This window comes from Aphelocoma coerulescens, chromosome 2, assembly GCF_041296385.1.
Source record: "Aphelocoma coerulescens isolate FSJ_1873_10779 chromosome 2, UR_Acoe_1.0, whole genome shotgun sequence".
Taxonomy (NCBI): domain Eukaryota; kingdom Metazoa; phylum Chordata; class Aves; order Passeriformes; family Corvidae; genus Aphelocoma; species Aphelocoma coerulescens.
Genome location: NC_091015.1, coordinates 16,526,679 through 16,544,821, shown reverse-complemented (window position 1 = coordinate 16,544,821; position 18,143 = coordinate 16,526,679). Strand labels below are relative to the sequence as shown.

The window sequence follows — 18,143 nt, the reverse complement described above, 5'->3', positions numbered from 1 at the left end:
AAACTTTTGCTTTTGAGATCCCTAGGAAAAGCCCTTTTAATTAATATAGAAGGGGGAGTAGTGGAGGCCAGTGGGCCTGCTGGACAAGGAACGAAAGGAGTCCTATGGTGGGATAAGTCCTAGGTTCCTTTCCAGCTTATGATGGCTCAAAAGCTTCCCCCCAGAATGCTTTGTTCTGTTATGTTAATGTACCCCAGTTCTGCTCCCCTGGTTGGCCCCGCTGGCCACCACAACCCTTGTTACCTGATACACTCTCAGAGTTTCTCGATTAGTTCCCTTACCCCGGACCCCCCCATTGCTCTGCCCCAGGACTGCGGATGCATTAAATCTCTCCTGTAGAGCCCTATGTGAAAACTCTTCCTGCTCATTCACCGTCGGACTGTTTTAGCTGGCCATCTGGTGTGGGTGTGTGCCAGTGTGCTGGCTGCACCGAGAGGCTTCCTTGGAGGCACTTTTGGGAAGGTCGTGACATGTTACCATCTAATCGAACCACAACACCACATCACAAATCTCAACAATCAACATCTGACATTCAACTCCATGTTTGCTACAACCAGGATAAATACAAGATAATGAAGAGAACAGGGTATTGCAATATCTTCAGGGCTAATTGGGAAAAATTTAAATTTTGGACAGCAGTGTAGTGATAACTCTACAATAAACATTCAGATTTGTCAATTGGCTTATTTACTGTTCTACATAGTCTATGTTTTTGTACTGCATTAATCAACTGGCAGACACCTCACAATCTTAGAATAAAGTTTTTATAGAAGCTTACTTGACCCTTGTAGATGATTAAGAACTATTTCAAGAGGTTAGAAAAGATTATATCAGTGCAAAAAGTTTCTTCCACCTTGATGGGAATGTGTAATACTGCCAAATGGCAACAGGTGTAACCATTTGTAAAGCACTGAAGACAAAAGAGCTGTGGTGGTGTTCAGTTTATATTATTTCTTCAACATGTAATCATAGATAATTCTTGTAAGACTTGCTTTCTTAAACCACACTACTAGAAATGGAAGAATAAATTGCATAAAATACCAGTGATTAAGGTACCCTCCTGCCCCAGTTTATACATTCTAACTGTACACAGGAAAATCACTGAAGAACTTAGCACTTTCAGAGAATGTTGTCTATGAATACTGCTTCAGTAGTGCATTAATTTGTTTGCACCTTTTCCATCATGTAACAATTTCAGTGAGACTGAACAATTCAGAAGTTTTCTGAAACTGCAGTCCTTAGCAAAGGAGTAAAGATTCATTGTATGTTTTGCAAGTTGCCAAGATTCTGTTTCACAAATTTGAGCTATCACACAAGAGCTGGGATTGGTCATTCTGAGCTATTAAGAATCAGCTCTCTTTAGATCTTTCTAGGAAACTTCCTTTTTCTTCACCATTCCCCCATTCCTTTCCCAACAACCTGAGGGGACAGCAGGAAGCCTAGCAGACACTGTTTGCTCAGAATTCCATCAATAAATCCTGTCTTCCAGGAAGCAGGGTAATGAAGGGACAACTCACTAGCACTACAAAAAGGGTCAGTTCACGAAACCAAAAGCCACTTGGCAAAAATCAGTGCCAAAATGCTTGGCTTCTGGCACATGGCCCTTGGCTGGCAACAACAGCTAGCACAAATGATCTTCATCTGACATGTATAAACCTGAAAAATTAAAATCTTCTTCAAGTTAGAGGTATCTATGCAAGAAAAATGCTGAAGATTATTTAAACAGGATTATCTACAAATAAACTTCTAGAACCTAGCAGACAGAAGTTTTGTATTGCATTTAAAGATAAATTTAAATATACTTCCCCCTAATTCAGGTTTATAATACAGAATATACACTTCTATCTTATGTTCTAGTCAAAACCCAGTCTCTGGCTGTGAGTTTACAGAACAGTCTGTTAGTCTGCAATACCTTATGGTCTTTAATATTTGGCAGCTTCAGTATGAATACTACTTGTTAGAAAACAGAAAAATCACCTGTCACTTGTCATCTGACACAAGTGAGCACATACACACTGGGCATTTTCTATATAAAACCAGTTACTACTAAAATGTATGTTCAGTCCAGTTTCCTACAGCCCAGGTGGCTAAAATGCAACAATTTGAGCAGAGCAGTTGTTTAACAGACTTGCCCCAAGTATCCATTCCCTGCCCCATTTCTCCAGGGAAGGATAATAACCAGAGGAACTACTGCCAGTCTCACGTGCCACTTCTAGCCCTGTTAACTTGGAATACTTTTGTATCTTCTTGTCCCTTCTGGGGAATAAGATAAACAGAAGACAAGACATTTCAATGCTGCATTAACATTTCAATTTTCCATCTTGAATAGAAATGACCAGTTTTGCACAGTGGCTATATATTCACACTGATCAAAAAGGACTGCTCCCAACCCAGCCTGTCACCACACTGAACTTACCAATAGGTAAGTTATTAATTAGATACAATTAGAATTTATTTATATCCTTTCCTTATTACGTTTAGCTGGGAAATAATGCCACACTTCCTAACTGGAATAATTCATTGCTATTAAAAAGTCCCATTATTGCCAAGAGTTATTAGCTCCAAGAAACACAATGTTCTGGCCTCTTAGTAAGGTGCAGTGAGATAAAAAGTAGGATGAAGGCACTTGATACCAGTTTCATACAGTAGTTTCACTTTAGAATAAGGGAGGCTATAATAAAAATAGACTGGTAACTTGAAACACACTAAATTTGGCCAGGAAACTTAGCTAAGACCAAACTAGGGTTACAAGACAACCTGTAAGTGTGCAAAACCACAGAGAATGTTCACTTATCTTGATGCTATAAGCTAAATCCAGACACAGTCAGGTGCTGAGCATTGTTTCTAGCATCAAAGTAAGAGGTGTCAGTCTCATCATCCGGTTGAGGTATAAATGGCATAGTTTGATTCTGGAGATTATCCCAGTCCACCCCGTGAAAGAGGGGGTGATGCTTCAGCTCTGAAACAGAAGTTCACATAAGCATTATAAACTTCTTTATGTCCAAGCCCCATAGTGACTTTGTTCCCTCATCTATAACTGTCAGTAGATTTGCTCTATATTCCTTTTTAGAAGTTCATAAAAGTGTAAATTGCAACTGGGCTTTGATTATCCCCAACCTTAGTAGGATCAAACTGTTGGCATAACAAGCAACTGCCAGCCCCATCCAGGGAACCTGTTCCACACAGTGCACAGAGCCAAAGGTGGCTTCACAGCTGCTCTTACCCAGAAAGATTGAACTTAGAGAAGCACAGCACCACGACATAACTGGGGATTTCCCAGTACAAAAGGCTTCATGCTGTAGCAATAAAAGGGAGAGCACACATCTTGGAGAGGGGAGAGAAGATGACAGTGATGGAAACTCAGATATGAGAAAAACTTAATGGTTGTCCTAAAAACTACTCATCCAACTTCCCTTCAGTGGACTATAAATTGGACAGAGGCCAGATATAGTTCAAGTCTTGACAAAGAATGAATGTCGAAGAAGCTTAGAGTGCAAGAAACAATTATGTCATCTATTTTAAATTTCTGTCCTTGACAGGCAATTAGATTTCACTCTAAAATCCAGAAATAAAGACAATAACTTGTGTTTAACTAAAACATTTTCAAATTGCTTTTTGGGAAATATTAACGCCACAGGATTTTCTGTTGACATAATCTTCATTCATAATCCTGTGCCTTCACTAATTTGATTTGGTTTGATTTTAGCTTCTAGCATTTAGTCTCTTTATGGGTAAGCATTTCCTTCTCTAGTGATTTCTTTCTCTATTTCTAAAATATCTCACTCTAAATTTCTTTCATGTTATCAACTTTTTTAAAATAAAACATAGCCACTGTTAACAACAGCAAATGTTTAAGCCCTTCTACAAGGGAAAAAAAAAGCAAACTTTGTACAGTAAGCATTGTCCAACTTTGTATTCTTCTATGCATTCAGCAAAGACAGGCTGATTCCTAAGAAAAAAACCACTCTCTCTGAATTAACTGTTTGTTGTAGGAGGCTTCTCTCCCAAACTATCATCTTTTAATCAAAGTTCTCAATGTCATTTAGCTTAAAAATTCTAAATACCAATTAGATAAGAGAAAACTTTGGTACATCAGATGTCAAACACTAAAAATGCATAGCAGAACAGCACTAAAGCAAAACAGAAGTTCAATCTAAAAAAAACCCCAAAAAAATCAACAAAACCACCCACCCCCAGAATTATCTTGTTCAAAAAGGAAAAACCCCCCAAGAAATACAGAAAATACCACAACTTGTTAAGTTCTGTGGTACTATACATGAAACCTAGTTAGGCATTGAAGTTTATTAGTCTAAGTTTCAGGAGGAGATCACCACTTTGAAATTTGCAATTAGTTGCAAAGAACAATTTTAATACTAACCCTTCAGTCCAGCTCTCTTAGTAGTGTCAATTGTTAGAAGAATATCTATTGCATTTTGGGCATTACCAGACAGCTTTTCTTCACCCTCAGGCCAGGGAATATCTACAGACAAAGATACAAATGAATTGCTAACTCAAACCATAAAGCAAACGTTGGAAATGCACAGTTACCATGGTTAATGAAACAGATTACCTCTTTTCAAAATATTTTGGAAGACCTGTGTTGGGGTTTCATCATTGAAAGGTGGAATTCCAGTTAGAAACTCAAATAGACAAACTCCAAGGGCCCACCAGTCCACAGCAGAACCTGGTAAAATAAATCCACATCATTACACTTACACAAATGATACTTGCAAAGACTAGAGGACTAGCAGAAACTGAGGACTGTTTAAATTCTGCAAGTTTCTTGAAAATTATGAAGAGATAAAACAGGTTGTATTTAATATTCATGCAGATTAGAAATATTAAAAGGCTTTTTAAAGCCACTCTGCTCCTTAATTCATTATAGATAACACTGGGGTTTACTGATAAAACCAAAGGGCTCTTAGTAACAGTCTAATTATCAACTCCCATCACAGAGAATCCAGAGATTCTTCAAGAATCTCTTCTTCAAGAGATTGTTTTGTGATAAGAAACAGATGCCTCGTGACTGCTTTACAGCCTGGATGAACACTCCATGTTGCCGCCTGTGCCTTTCTCTTGGTTCTTTAAAGTCTCCCAAACTTCAAACTATTGAATCTAATTTTCATTTGTCTAAATTATTGTGAACATCATGAAGACAGTTTGCAGAAACGAGCCAGCACACATGAAGCTGGCATTACCTTCCATTACACTGAATTGACTGGGGCAATGTGGAGTTACTAGCTATCTCTGCTCTGTAATTACATGGTTCTGGTTTTCCACTTTCCGTGGGTTTGTTCCTTTTGCCAATCTCTTAATTATCTACATCAAAACAAGCAGCCAAAGCAATCCCAGACACCGCTGCATGCATTCTAAGCTTTCTGCATCTTCAAGCCATGCCCACTCCACTGTAAAAAGAATAGATGCCACAACTGCTGTTAAAAAAAAAAAATTGAAATAAATCTAACTGTTCTTGGCTTTTCTGGCATATAAAAAAACCTAAGACACCTCCAAGAAAATGAATGTTTTGAGCCATTTCACAAAGACTACTGTTTAGTAATGTTTAGAAATGCTGAAAACCAAAGTGTTTTACCAGTAATCTAATAAATACACTTTTAGCAACTTTTAGCAGCAGTAAGAATGCCCCACCAAGCTAAGCACATCAAAGCAGTGAGTTCACATCCACTGTTGTTAGAGTACTTGAATGTTCAGTAAAATACTCCCAGCTCCAGTCAAAGTCTAATAAGATCACAACTCTGAATAATGTAATAACCAGGTTTCAGCAGCAATTTTTCCCACACAAAGTCTAACTAAAATTAGATTAACTCCTACCATATCCCTGCTAAACAGGACCCAAGGACAGCATGAAGCTGTGCCAGGGGATGTTTAGGTGGGATATTAGGAAAAGCTTTTTCACCCAGAGGGTGGTTGGGCACTGGAACAGCTCCCCAGGGAAGTGGTCACAGCACCAAACCTGACAAGGGTTCAAGAAGCATTTGGATAATGCTCTCGGGCACAGGTGTGACTTTTGGGGCTGCCCTGTGCAGGGCAGGAGTTGGACTCGATCCTTGTGGGTCCCTTCCAACTTGGGATACTCTGTGATTCTGCGATTTGAAGCAATAAGACCAAGCCTTGAGCACCTGAGCCTTCCTCACCCAGAGACAAAGTAAATCAGACTGACTGCAATAAAGTGAAAGGCAGCAATGAGAAAAAGTGTCTCTGGCTTTACCTCCTGTTACACAGTTTCAGAATGCTGACTTTCTTTCTGAAGTACCTGCTTACATGTGTGATTCCTGATAGCTTAGTCACACTAATACTGACGTTTCCTGACTCTTGTGAGCATCACACATTTTTATGCACAGGAATATTGGACATGTCTTTCTATATAGAAACATTGTTCACCCAAACAATGTTCTCAGAAATTGTGATCCAGTTATACTTTGACTGTTCAGTTACACTGAACACTTCAGTTCTGCACAGAATATAGAAAACTCACCAGAGATCAGACTTCCTGCATACGAAAAGACAATGAAGTAAAAATATTACAATTATTGCCAAAAAACCCATAACAAATACGAACATTGAATATCAAGGATGATATGAAGGCATAGGAATGAAGATATTTTTCTAAGATGGTATTCCACAATAAAGAAAGATGGTAATGTTAAATCTAAGTCAGAAACAAAAATAAAATAGTTTTGTAACATGATTAATTTAGGATTAAAAGTACATTTACAAGCATCTCAGCATGTGAAATATTTAGTGAGGGAAAATTTGGAGTTCCAAAAACCCTTTGGCTTTGCTGAAAGTAATGGGAGATTTGCAATTTCCTGACATAAATCCCAGACTCTGCAAGTTTTCACTGAAGTCCCAAAAACCCAGTAACCACAGAGAAATCACCTTGTGACCAAGTTTCACATTGTCTAAGTAGCACTGACTACATTTCCAAAATATTATCCAGTTTCAACATCTGCCAGATAACCAGGAATCCTAAATGGAAGTGCAAAACAACCACTACATATGTTTCGTATTTTCAGAGTTTTTACGCTCTGAAATTTTAAATTGCTAAATCTCTTCATGGAGTTTCAGTTAATTTATATTAGCAGAATTTTATTGTTCCACAGGATACCTCTCAATTAAGGTCTCTCTCTCACATAATTTTCCGAAGACTTGTAGCTCTACAAAATAGTGGCATATTTTTGACAGGGAAATAAAATGCAATTATACTTCAACAACTGCATAGGAGATAGATACACTGCATTTAATTTTTGTTAATGCTTCTTGCAAGTTAGCAGAAAACCATTTCAGACTTTTTGTTAATCTCAGTGGATCTCAGAATTTGAGACAAAGAAATTTATGCCCTTCAAAGTTGTGGTAATTTAGTACAGTATTTTGAAAACAAACAAACCAACCTCCAAAAATTTGATGGCTACTACTGCACCCTTATATAGAAGATCCTGTCAGATGTCTGAAGTGTTTCATGAGGTCACTCAATTCAGTAACTGATTTTAAGGCAACTTCATTAAATTGTCTGGCTTCACATAACACTTTAATATCAATAAACACAACAGACATTCTAAAAATAATTGGAGGCTTAATCCTTTCACTCCAAAATTTCACTAAGTTCCTCCTTTCCCATCCCAAAGAATCTTTAAGGACACTTAGGATGACCAAGTTGTTACTCCTAAGCCACATACACGTCTCAGGCTGCCAAAGCAGCTTCCAATGCTGATTAGCAGCAAGCAAGACTGATGGACTACCAAAACCTCTGGTTATAAGAAAGCAGTCAATGAATGGAAGGAGCAGCTGAAGCAAACACAGCCATTCATGATGGCAAAAGCTTAGCACTAGCTATTTTTGAAGAATTCCCAATCTTACTGTTTGAAGGGTTTACAGTTCTAGTGACATTTAGAAATGCAAAGATGTCACCTTTCAAGTACTGACACATGGCTGGTTTGTCTTACCATGAGGTTGTGTCAAAAGCAGCTCAGGTGCCAGGTAGTCTGGGGTCCCCAGGATGCGTTCACCTTCTACCGGGGCAGCTCCTCTTCTAACACTCTTTGGAGTCCTGTATGGTGTGCCAGCATCCCCCCGAAGAGGGGTCTTAAAAGATGGGACAAAGATTTCAGATGTCAAACAAAACCAGCTCAGAAACTCCCATCTCCAGGTTTAGTCATGGATGTAATAATTTATACTTAAGTTCAAGTCAAGAACAAGTCACAAAACATTCCCTGAAAAGTATGTGTGAAATGTGCTTCCATTGCTTTATTTCAACAGTCTTGAAGCATAAAGATGCCTACTCTTTGAGAAACTTTTCCCTAAGTTCTTCCTCCAGTGTCACATCCACAGCAGCTATCACTGTTTACAGCAATCTTTGTAATCTTTAACTGGCATCTGACAGTATACATTACACCATCACTTTTACCAGCATAAAAAAAGAGAAAGTAGCAGGTACAGCGGCAGTTATGAGCAGCTGGACAGCATTTCCAGACTGTCCTGGGAAGGGTGTAGGACGAAAAATGATAAAAAATAATCAAAGACTTCCCATTACATTACACAACCCATAATGCTCACAGTAAACACTACACTGCACTAGAAGCAGAATGAGACAAAACAGCACAGGCTTTCTTCACTGTAACAACAAAGATGTCTCAGGGATGGACAGTCAATGCGTGTTGAGCCAAAGGCAAACAGTGAACATAAAGCTACTGCTAAACTCTTACAGAAATTATCATTTTGGCCACACAAGTGCAGTAAATGAAACCCTGTCTGCAAAGGTAATTTTGAGACTACCTTAAACTACTCAAGTTTTCCCTAAATTTACAACTGAAATAATTTCAAGTCCCTAATGTCCAATGCACACACAAAGTTTCTACCTGTCTCCTTACCTACCTGATAGACCTGATATGGTCTTCCTTTCTGTAATGGAGTGATAGCTGTTGGGTAAGAGCCACTGCAAGCAGGTGAAAGATCCATTATATCTAAGGAAGCCATGCTACATGGATCAGATACATTAGATATATTGATTGGACTATTATAACTCCGAAAAACAACAGCATTTTTTTTTAAGAGACTCAGTGCTTCCATCATCTTTTCTGAAGGAGAAGATACTGTGTCAAGGTAAGTTTCTTCCATGTGTTTCTGGTTATTATCCTTTCTCTGATGTAATGGCTTGCAGTCCTGGACTGTATGTGCCCCCTCTCCGATCTGTGAGGCATCTCGGGACTCTGATGATGTTATTAGCACAGCTTCAGGTTTTGGTTCCTCAAAGGAGAGGTCTTTAACACTTTTGTCCAAATCTAAAAGCTGCTTTTCTAGATGGCTTTCTGGAACAGACACTTCAGGAAGTAAGTCAGAATCTGCACTGAATATTCCCAAAGGTTTTTCATCATCAGTGCCTAAAAAACTTGAGTTCATGTACTCCTTTTCATCATCCTTTCCACAGTCTGCATCCAGATCACAGAGAAGATTTTTGGCTATAGTTGGAGTAAGCAATCTTTCTACTGTTTCCTGGTTATTAATAAAACTCTTAACTTCTTCCTTGCTTTTGCAGGTGTCACTCAGGCATCCATCATTACAAAGCATTAAGGACTGAATTTCAGTTGTCAAACCTGTCCCTTTGTTTGCTGGAAATTCAGAGATCTGACAGCCACGTTTATACTCTGCATTGCTTTTTTTAACATAGTTAAGTTCCTGACAAGGACTAGTGTCAACTGATTCAAAGCTTCTTTTTACACCTGGCTTTTCAAACATTTCTTCCTCTTTGACAGGCTCATTCTGCCTTGAAGGTGACTGTTGTAGACTGGAAGTCTCTGCTGTTTCATTAGTCATGTCTCTTTTATTTACAAAGACTTTTTCTTTCCAAATCTTATTTTCAGAAATACACTTTCTCACTATGCCTTTCACACCCAGAGTGCTCACGGGAGTATCTGCTATATTCAAATGTTCACTTCCCAGCTTCTGCCTACTGCCAGAATCATTGCTGAAAATGGGAGAAATGGCAGACTCAAGTTCTTTTTTCTTTAAAACTTCAATACCTTTGCTATTTGGCAACATAACATTTGAAAGGAGAGCTGACCCACTGTTACTGGTTTTGCATGTTGTAGAACAAGGCTGGTCTTCCCTTTGCTGCAAAGGAGCACATTAAGTTTTGAGTATCAAGAAAAATACAATTACAGCACTATAGCAAAGTTTAATACATGTGAAATACTTTATTACAACCTCCATAATGAAATGCAGATTTGCAAGCATTACTCATTCTTTCTAACTACTACCAGTGAAAAACCATACTTCAAAATACAAAAGTCAAAACCAAATAAGGGTAACTCGATAATTGGGCTTCTTTTAAGAACATAAAATAAGCTTGCTAGAATACAATAGAAAATGCTGTATTTTTAAATGCCTAAGGATGAAACAATAGAGCAATTGAAGCTTTATTAGTGATTTTATGTTAAGAAGTTAAGCTACGAAGTTTTCCATTTCCAAGAAAGTCCAAAGGAAAGAATCCCATCATACTACCCTGTGGTATATTACACGTCAAAGATGACAAAAGGAAAATCTGATATTACTAATGTTTTGATAGTACAATACCAAAACCAAGGCCTAAGAAACAGATAGATACAGAATAATAAATTGTTTTAAATGTAAGTTGTTCTGTATGCTCTAAATAGGAATCATGGCAAGGAACTACATAGCACAGCAGCATTTTCTTTTAGGTCTGTGTTTGTGCAGAATTTCAGTAACAGTTTAAAATAGGATAAAATATTATCAGCTGTAATTATTGGTGTTAGTTTAGTTGATACAAAATCCTTCAGTAATAAAATCATTAAACTCTTTCAAGTTTAAGAGCTAGTAGAAGTTTGAACTGTATTTTGTTTATTATTTTCCCAAGTTCTGCCTTTTAAAGAAATTCTTTTGTCTGCAATGCTGAGCAAATAAAGCTATGGGGATAAGATCAGCTTCCAAATAGCCACTGCTCCCAGCAATGCCCACTTTGTGCAGGATAGGGCTAAACCAGTGATGGTCAGTGAAGCCTTCTCTTTCACTCCTTTGTTGCAGGCTCAATAGCATTTGCTTTTCCTGTTATATTGCAGAGGACTAATATTTGTGCGAAGAAAAAAGGTTATATCAGTTTGATCCAAACCCCTCCTCAACAGGAATCATTACCCCTGCTCCTTCTACTCTAGGAAAGTTTCTCAACACTTGAAATAACTGAGGCAAGTAAGTAGAAGACGTTTGCAACACTGCATACACAGGTACAAACTAATTTTAATTTAGAGTGGGAAGATAAAACAGTCCTGACCTCTACATCTTTCTCCCACTTAGGGCTGCTGCAGTTTTCTGATTCCACACTGGACAGGTATGTGTGAGACTGACTACTGGCACTGGAGGTACCAAACCTTTTTCTTGACTGAAGCAGAGTAGGAGTTAAACTTCTCACTGGCATCACAGGTGTCAATTGAGGATTATCCAGATCTTAAGAGAAAAAAAAAAATTCAAATGTTGATACAAACAGGCAACATATACTGACTGACTTCACACTATGTTAAACTTTCACATCAAAGGAAGCTATGGAAAGCTATGTGTGACAACAATTTCTCTTGTCATCTTTCCTGCATAGTCAATTCACGCATTTTTTGAATTAGGGACTTGCCAAGAATGTAAAAGCAGTACAAACATTATCAGCATAGTTGCCTTCTTTCTCATTTCAGGTTAGAAATGAGAAAGCAGCAAGCTAAGACAATTTAAATGAAACCATACTACATTAAACAATTTTCAGTGAATATATGCTAAGAACTGACACTATTTCTGCAAAATGTTAAACGATAGTTTTGAATTCAGGGGTCATAATTTGAAAAAATCCAACCAAACAAAACCACTTCAAAAGATGACATAAGTAGAGTCAGTGAACACATGTCAGATGTAAGGCACTGGAGGAATGGTGGACAGCAAGACACCAACGAAATCACACTTTTTATGAACTGGGTCCAAACTACTCACATAAAATTAAAAGACCACAACCTTACAGCCAGAGCATTCCTCAGCACAAGGCCTGGTATACTCACGTGTTTTGAACAATTTAGTTGAAAGAGGGGTATTTTGCTTTTGGGCCATAGGTACAGGAGAAACCACTCCATGCAGACTGTCAGATGATTGACTTGAATTGTGCCCTGGCACTTTCATTCCAACAGGAGGAGTATACTAACAAGCAGAAAGAAGCACAGTTAAAAGTTAATGGAGTCTGAACAAGTTCTCAATCTAGGAGTGAGAGTGTAACTTCACCCATTCTTTATTATATTTGCATTGGAGCTTGGCCATGCCCATTTATAAGTCAGCAATTCAAAATACAGTCCAAGGTAATCACTTCAGAACTTCAAAGTACTCTAAACATATCGTAAGTCATTTCACCAGCTGCCAAAAGAGATGCAAGAATTATTGAATTTAATTGAATTAAATTAATTATTGAATTAATTGAAATCCATACTGAATTTAAGATAGTAAATAAACTAAAAGGATGAAGTACTTCAAAGACAGTAAAAATTACTTACAAAGCCCAGAGAACTGATAAGAGACAACAATTGTCCTGGAGTACGTGAGTAGTCTTGTTTTGGCTTTGCCATTGATGGGGTAGTAAGGATATCTATCATATTTATCTCTACAGAGAAAAAACCCAAAATCAAATAGGTCAGGTTTTCATTTTGATATTAAACAAAGGCAAAGTTGCAGACATTTACTTCAGTTTCATGAAGAGGAAGAAAAAATTTAGTCCCATACTCAATTGAAGACTTACCTGTACATTCTTACTCAACCCAAGCCGTTTCTTCCTATACATCCATAAATTTATACATACAGAAGTTGTAGAAGTCCAATTTCTTTTCCAACATACTGTGCTAAAAGCATTACATTTTCTAATTTGATATCAGCTGAGGGAAAGGTTTGCACCCACAAAAGGTCAAAGCCACCAGCTGCAACTGTCCCCAGCTGAGTTTGGGGTGGGGGGAGAACACAGCTCACAGAAGCCAGGTTTACACAGACTCCCCCCAGCCGAGGGGGAGGAGGAGGTTTTGGGTGCATGGTGCAACCTCTGGTGAGAGGCAATAAAGACCCATCCTCTGATTACACAAACTGGCCCAGCTGTGGAAGCCCCAACCCCACAGAGCACATCCACAGGACATTTATGTGAGAGGATTTGCCTCACAGGACTGCACGTGATGCAACAGACCCAGAGTCTGCTGTGAGAGACTGACCCCCCACCTCCAGGGGACATGGCCAGACATGCCCACCTAGCCTGAGCAGATATACCCATCAGACTCTGTGCCTTTTGGGGGGGACCTTCACCACCAGGAGACCAGCTGGAGACATTGTTGGGATCCACAGAGTGGTGATATTTTCCTTATTCTGTCCCTGTCACTCTTCCTGTCCCCTCCACCTATTTTCTACTTCTTTCTTCCTTTCTTTCTTTCTCTCTCATATTTAATATCAAATAAAACCTTTACTATGTCACTGCCATATGGTCTCATTTGCACCTTAATTTGGGAAGAGGCATTTCTAAGAACCTTAAAACTGGATCATAACACTCTCCAAAAGACATCTCAAAAAAGCTACAGAAGATTTTTTCATAGGTGAACCTTGGTTACGTTTTTTTGCTCACTAGCAGTAAGTAGCTTTAAAGTTTCCATATAATGTTCAAGTAGACACAATAACCTGTCCCATTAGAACATCAGTTAAAGCAGTATATAAAAAAAAATACAGAATACTTAGGATTTTCCTTTATATTCTTAAAACCATGAATCAAACTCCACAGACAACTCTGAATTTCTACATTCCTTTAACTACATAAAAAGGATGCACCCTCCAGCAGCTGTCTCAAAAAACATAAACTGGTGCTGTGCAGCATAAGTTTGGATGATCTGGCTTAGGAGGTACAAACCAGTTCAGAAATTGGCTATTCACCTTAAGACCTGCCAGACAGTCATGACTTCAAGTAGCAGAAAATATAGCTAAATAATATAGAATATAAATATAGAATAAAGAGAATGTTCAGATGCCAAAGCACTGATCTAATCTTCTGTTAAGGACTTAGCACCTTCTCCTGTCCCTCAAATTAATGTCTGGAATGTCCCAGTTAATTTATTGGAAATTAATATATACAAGGACAGAGACATGAACTGAAGGGCAGAAGTAGTCAGAGAAACAGGAACAATCCAGAATTACTCATTCACCCATTGAAATCTCCTAGCAGACTTCAGAAAACTTGGAAATCCATATCCCTCCAAAGAAAGGGCTCCAGATCATATTTCATACACCCTTGTCCCAAAGAATAAATATTTTACCTTCCAAACTGCAATGCAAAGAGCAGACCCTTTACTAGCTCATAGCTAATCAGTACCCACGAGAAATCAGGTATTACTCCAGCATGTACATTTATTCAATTGAAAGCTGCCCTCTACAGGGATGCAAAGCATTCAAGAACACAGAAATGTGACCCAAATACAACTGAAAGGATAGGGACAACTCTTACCTCTGTTCAGAGTAACTCTGGATAGCCCAAAGTCTGTCAACTTTATATGGCCCTGATTAGAAATGAGCATATTGTCTGGCTTCAAATCTCTGAAAATTCGAATATAGTTGAAGTCAGCAAAAAGAGCACTGAGTAACACTAAAAGTTAACTGACCAGAAACACTCAATACAAAACATTGGTTAGAGCTGTTTCACAGTAACAACTCTTAGCCAGCAGAAGGTTCCAGGTTGTGGAACACACCAAAAGAATTAAATATATTTAGCATTAAATGTGGCACAAACATCTCAGGCTTTGTAAAAACCAGTGTGCATGTCAAGAATTGCAAATTTTGTGTTTCAGCAGGCTCAACAAGTAACCTTCACAAATACCACCATCATAACATTTACTAATATGCAGCTCCTACAGGTGACAAGCAAACCTCTAGTAAAAGTTTTCATGTGTGTTCTCTGTAGCACTGCTGAATGCAAAAAGAACTCTCACTATGGGGGAGCATTAGGGTAGTCAGTGTCCCTTTGTCCTACAGGCACATGCGTGCAGTACCCAGAGGGTTCCTGAACCATCACAGCTGCTAATGCACCACTGGACTGGGAAAGAGCTGGCAAGGGAAAGCAGCATGCTTTTGTGTGCTCAGCACACATGGGCAGATTTGACTTTAGCCACTGTTACACGACATTGCTGCAGCGCACAAGTGCAAAAAGAGCTTTCAGGAGCTCTAGCAAATGGGGTACCTGTGGTAGCTGCCACAATGAAATGGTGATGGTTATGTGTTAGAGTGAAAAAATAAAAAACCCCAAACTACCAAATACTTATTTGTTAGAAAAAAAAACATTTCACCTGTGGATTATTCCATGCCTATGAAGATAGTCAAGAGCCAATGCTGCTTCAGAAATATACTTAACAGCCATTTCTTCATCAAAATATCCATAAATATGGAGAAGAGATTTGACATCTCCACCAATAAGGTACTCCATCACCTGTCATTCAAGCATTTTAAATTTAAAACACATTTCAAAATTGCAAGTAGAATACAAAATAACTTTCACCCCTAGAAAAATATTATTTCAAGAAGAAGCAGATAGAAGTACCTTTGTGCAAACCTCATTTCCCACACAATACTTTTCACTTGGGTAAAATGATCAAAGTTTCAAGTAACAGCAGACAAGAAACATTTTCTTTCTGTAGACCATTTGCTTATTTTATTTGCCTAGATTACTCTAGGAAGCTAATCAAAAAGCTGAGTACAGCTATTTGAGAGCTGACTACAGCAAAAATTCTATATTATATATTTCTATATTAAATGTTATGTATTTTAACATTTATATCAGTATATTAATATATATTTAATTTAACACTGTATATTTCTATATTACAGAAAATGAAATGCAAGGTACTCAACTCAAGGCCTGAAGCCAAAGACCACCTGTTCTATACAAATCAAAGTATCTCAGTATTTTGTCTTGCAATCATTTATACACAATATTCAATTCAGACCTAAGCTTTATGAAATAAGCACAAATTGTCAAAAACGCCAACAGTGAGAGCTACTGTGCATTTAAAACACATGAAAAAGAGTGTGAAAAGAATACACACACCAAATAAGCCATTATGCAGACACATTATGATGGCCCATGTCACATTCAAAATAAAATACAAGTCAGCAGGGCTTCTGAAACTCACTCGTTGATGCCAAGAGTGCGTTTATGGGGTTTTGGTCAGGAAATCTCACCAGTACTTACATTCCAAAACACAACATTATTCGATATATCTGTGTGTATATATATATATATATACACACACGCACACACACAGACATGATTCTAGCATCTCCTTTACAAATTCGTCACCCTGAAGTCCTTTACTCCATGCATCATTTCAGAGATTCCAGAAAAAGAAGCCTTTGTTTACACTCAAAATGCATTATAGGAGTGCATAGCAACCTTATCTCAGAATTTCATCAAGCTGTTCCCTGTGTGTGCTTACAGCAATCCACACAAATTGTGCCAGACATTTTGCAGTCTGAATCCTTATGTGGAGGCAGTATATAAAGCCATACACAAGTCCTGCTGTGCTCCACAGTGCTCTGTGTGGACCAGTACTTAGTTCTGCTACTCAGTTATCATCTTGTTATGTAGGCCAACAACCAAAACAAAATTTGACCACAGGCAATAAGTCAAATAGATTTCCTTTAAGTGAGCCATGGAGTACCTTTCAGTCACTTGGATTCTGCTTGAACAGAATGATTTCTTGTTTTCCCTAAGACTTCTACATGTTCCTAAGACAGAGGAGCTATTAGAAAAGCTTCTCCTGTAACAGAGGGGAACATGGGCAGAAAGAGCCCAAAGATACCAGAGGAAGAGAAATATTTTACTTGTTCAACCACTCTGAGAAACATGCAAAAGTGACTAAGGAATACCATTAAAAAAAATGTTTTCAGATATCACTACAGTACACACTCAATTTTCAAGACTACCATAAAACACCACAGCCATTTTTTTACTCACTAAATAGACGTTGTTTGCTGACTGAAGTGAGTAGTATAAGTGCACAATGAATGGACTTTTACTGAGAGCCAACGCATCCCTCTCTGCCTGCACCTGGTGAACCATATTCTTGTTGATCATGTCTGCTTTTTTCATCACCTGAAAAACAAAACAGAGTACACAAATGCTTTAACCTTAAAATGTTAATGATAAAACCATGCATAGACATATAGATCTGCAGAGACACGCCTATTTTGCATTACTTTTTTTACGTTTCCTATTCTTTGTGTACTGTGCAGCTTGTTATAATCCTTTTAATCACAAAGTCAAGTGATTGGCAAATAATTGGCGAAGTTCCTACTAATGACATGCTTCGATTTTAGTCCTTGGTGTAACAACACCGAAAAAGGATTTTGTTGGGTTTTTTAAAAATACGAACGTTTTTTATAATTTATTTTCGTCTTGCCCCCAAGAGGGGGTGCTTTCGTCCCTGGGAAGGTGCAGCAGCTGAGGGGGCTCAGTTATGGCAACTGTTTACAAGCGAGAAGCCAGCAGCTTGAGAAGGTTTTTGTCGTTATTTCCCCTTCTTTGGAGTACTTATAAAAGCAGCTGTCGTTATCAGAGGCCCCCTGCCCGAGCCCTCCAGGACTTTAGCGAGGGGAGAGCGGGACACGGCCGTGCTGACAGCGCGTCCCGGGGCACCGGGTGTGCCCGAGCGGCGGCCGCTCGCCGAGACCCGGGGGCTCCTGCCGGGGCCACACCTCCCCGTCCCCTCCGGGCGCTCCTTTCCCGCACGGGACTGCTCGGGAGCGGAGGAGGCAGCGCTGCGACCCCGGCGGCCCCTCACCTTCACTGCATAGAGCCGGCCCGCCTTGCGGCCCAGGTACACCTTCCCGAAGGCGCCGCGGCTGATGGGCTTCACAATGGTGAACTCCTCGATAGAGGGGGGCCGGGGCACCTCGACGCGCCTCGGGCCGGCGGCTGTGGCGGCACCGGGACCCTCAGCACCACCCCGCTTTCCCTCGGGCCGCTCCAGAGCCATGGCGCACCCGGCCCCGGGCCCGCCGCGATTCAAAGCGGCCCCGCCCCGCCCGCGCCGTCACCAACGGGCAGCGGGCACTCTCGCGAGACCCCGCGCGGCGGC

General features: G+C 39.3%; 1 protein-coding gene across 3 annotated transcripts; it reads right to left on the bottom strand.

Moving 5' to 3' along the window:
* Positions 1-599: 599 nt before the first annotated feature.
* MASTL (microtubule associated serine/threonine kinase like) lies at positions 600-18,064 on the bottom strand. Of its 3 annotated transcripts, XM_069006579.1 has the most exons (14): positions 17,847-18,064; positions 17,021-17,158; positions 15,354-15,493; positions 14,519-14,607; positions 12,546-12,652; positions 12,063-12,198; positions 11,300-11,472; positions 10,076-10,125; positions 8,890-9,979; positions 7,962-8,100; positions 6,494-6,508; positions 4,571-4,684; positions 4,379-4,480; positions 600-2,959 (listed from the first exon to the last, which is right to left on the bottom strand). In XM_069006579.1, exons 1-14 carry the CDS (start codon positions 18,039-18,041, stop codon positions 2,802-2,804), a joined length of 2,646 nt encoding a protein of 881 aa, XP_068862680.1. In that variant the 5' UTR covers positions 18,042-18,064; the 3' UTR covers positions 600-2,801. The 3 variants fall into 3 exon arrangements, with proteins under 3 accessions (XP_068862680.1, XP_068862678.1, XP_068862679.1); XM_069006577.1 differs by having other exon boundaries at positions 8,890-10,125; XM_069006578.1 differs by lacking the exon at positions 6,494-6,508 and having other exon boundaries at positions 8,890-10,125.
* Between the last annotated feature and the right edge of the window lie 79 nt (positions 18,065-18,143).

Bases quoted from the DNA above. Each gene is read 5' to 3' on its own strand.
- MASTL (XM_069006577.1), bottom strand. From the start codon at position 18,041: ATGGCTCTGGAGCGGCCCGAGGGAAAGCGGGGTGGTGCTGAGGGTCCC. The intron at 17,159-17,846 runs GTGAGGGGCCGC...TTTGTTTTTCAG, and splicing joins GCCGGCTCTATGCAGTGAAG to GTGATGAAAAAAGCAGACAT. The intron at 11,473-12,062 runs GTGAGTATACCA...TTTTCTCTTAAG, and splicing joins AACTAAATTGTTCAAAACAC to ATCTGGATAATCCTCAATTG.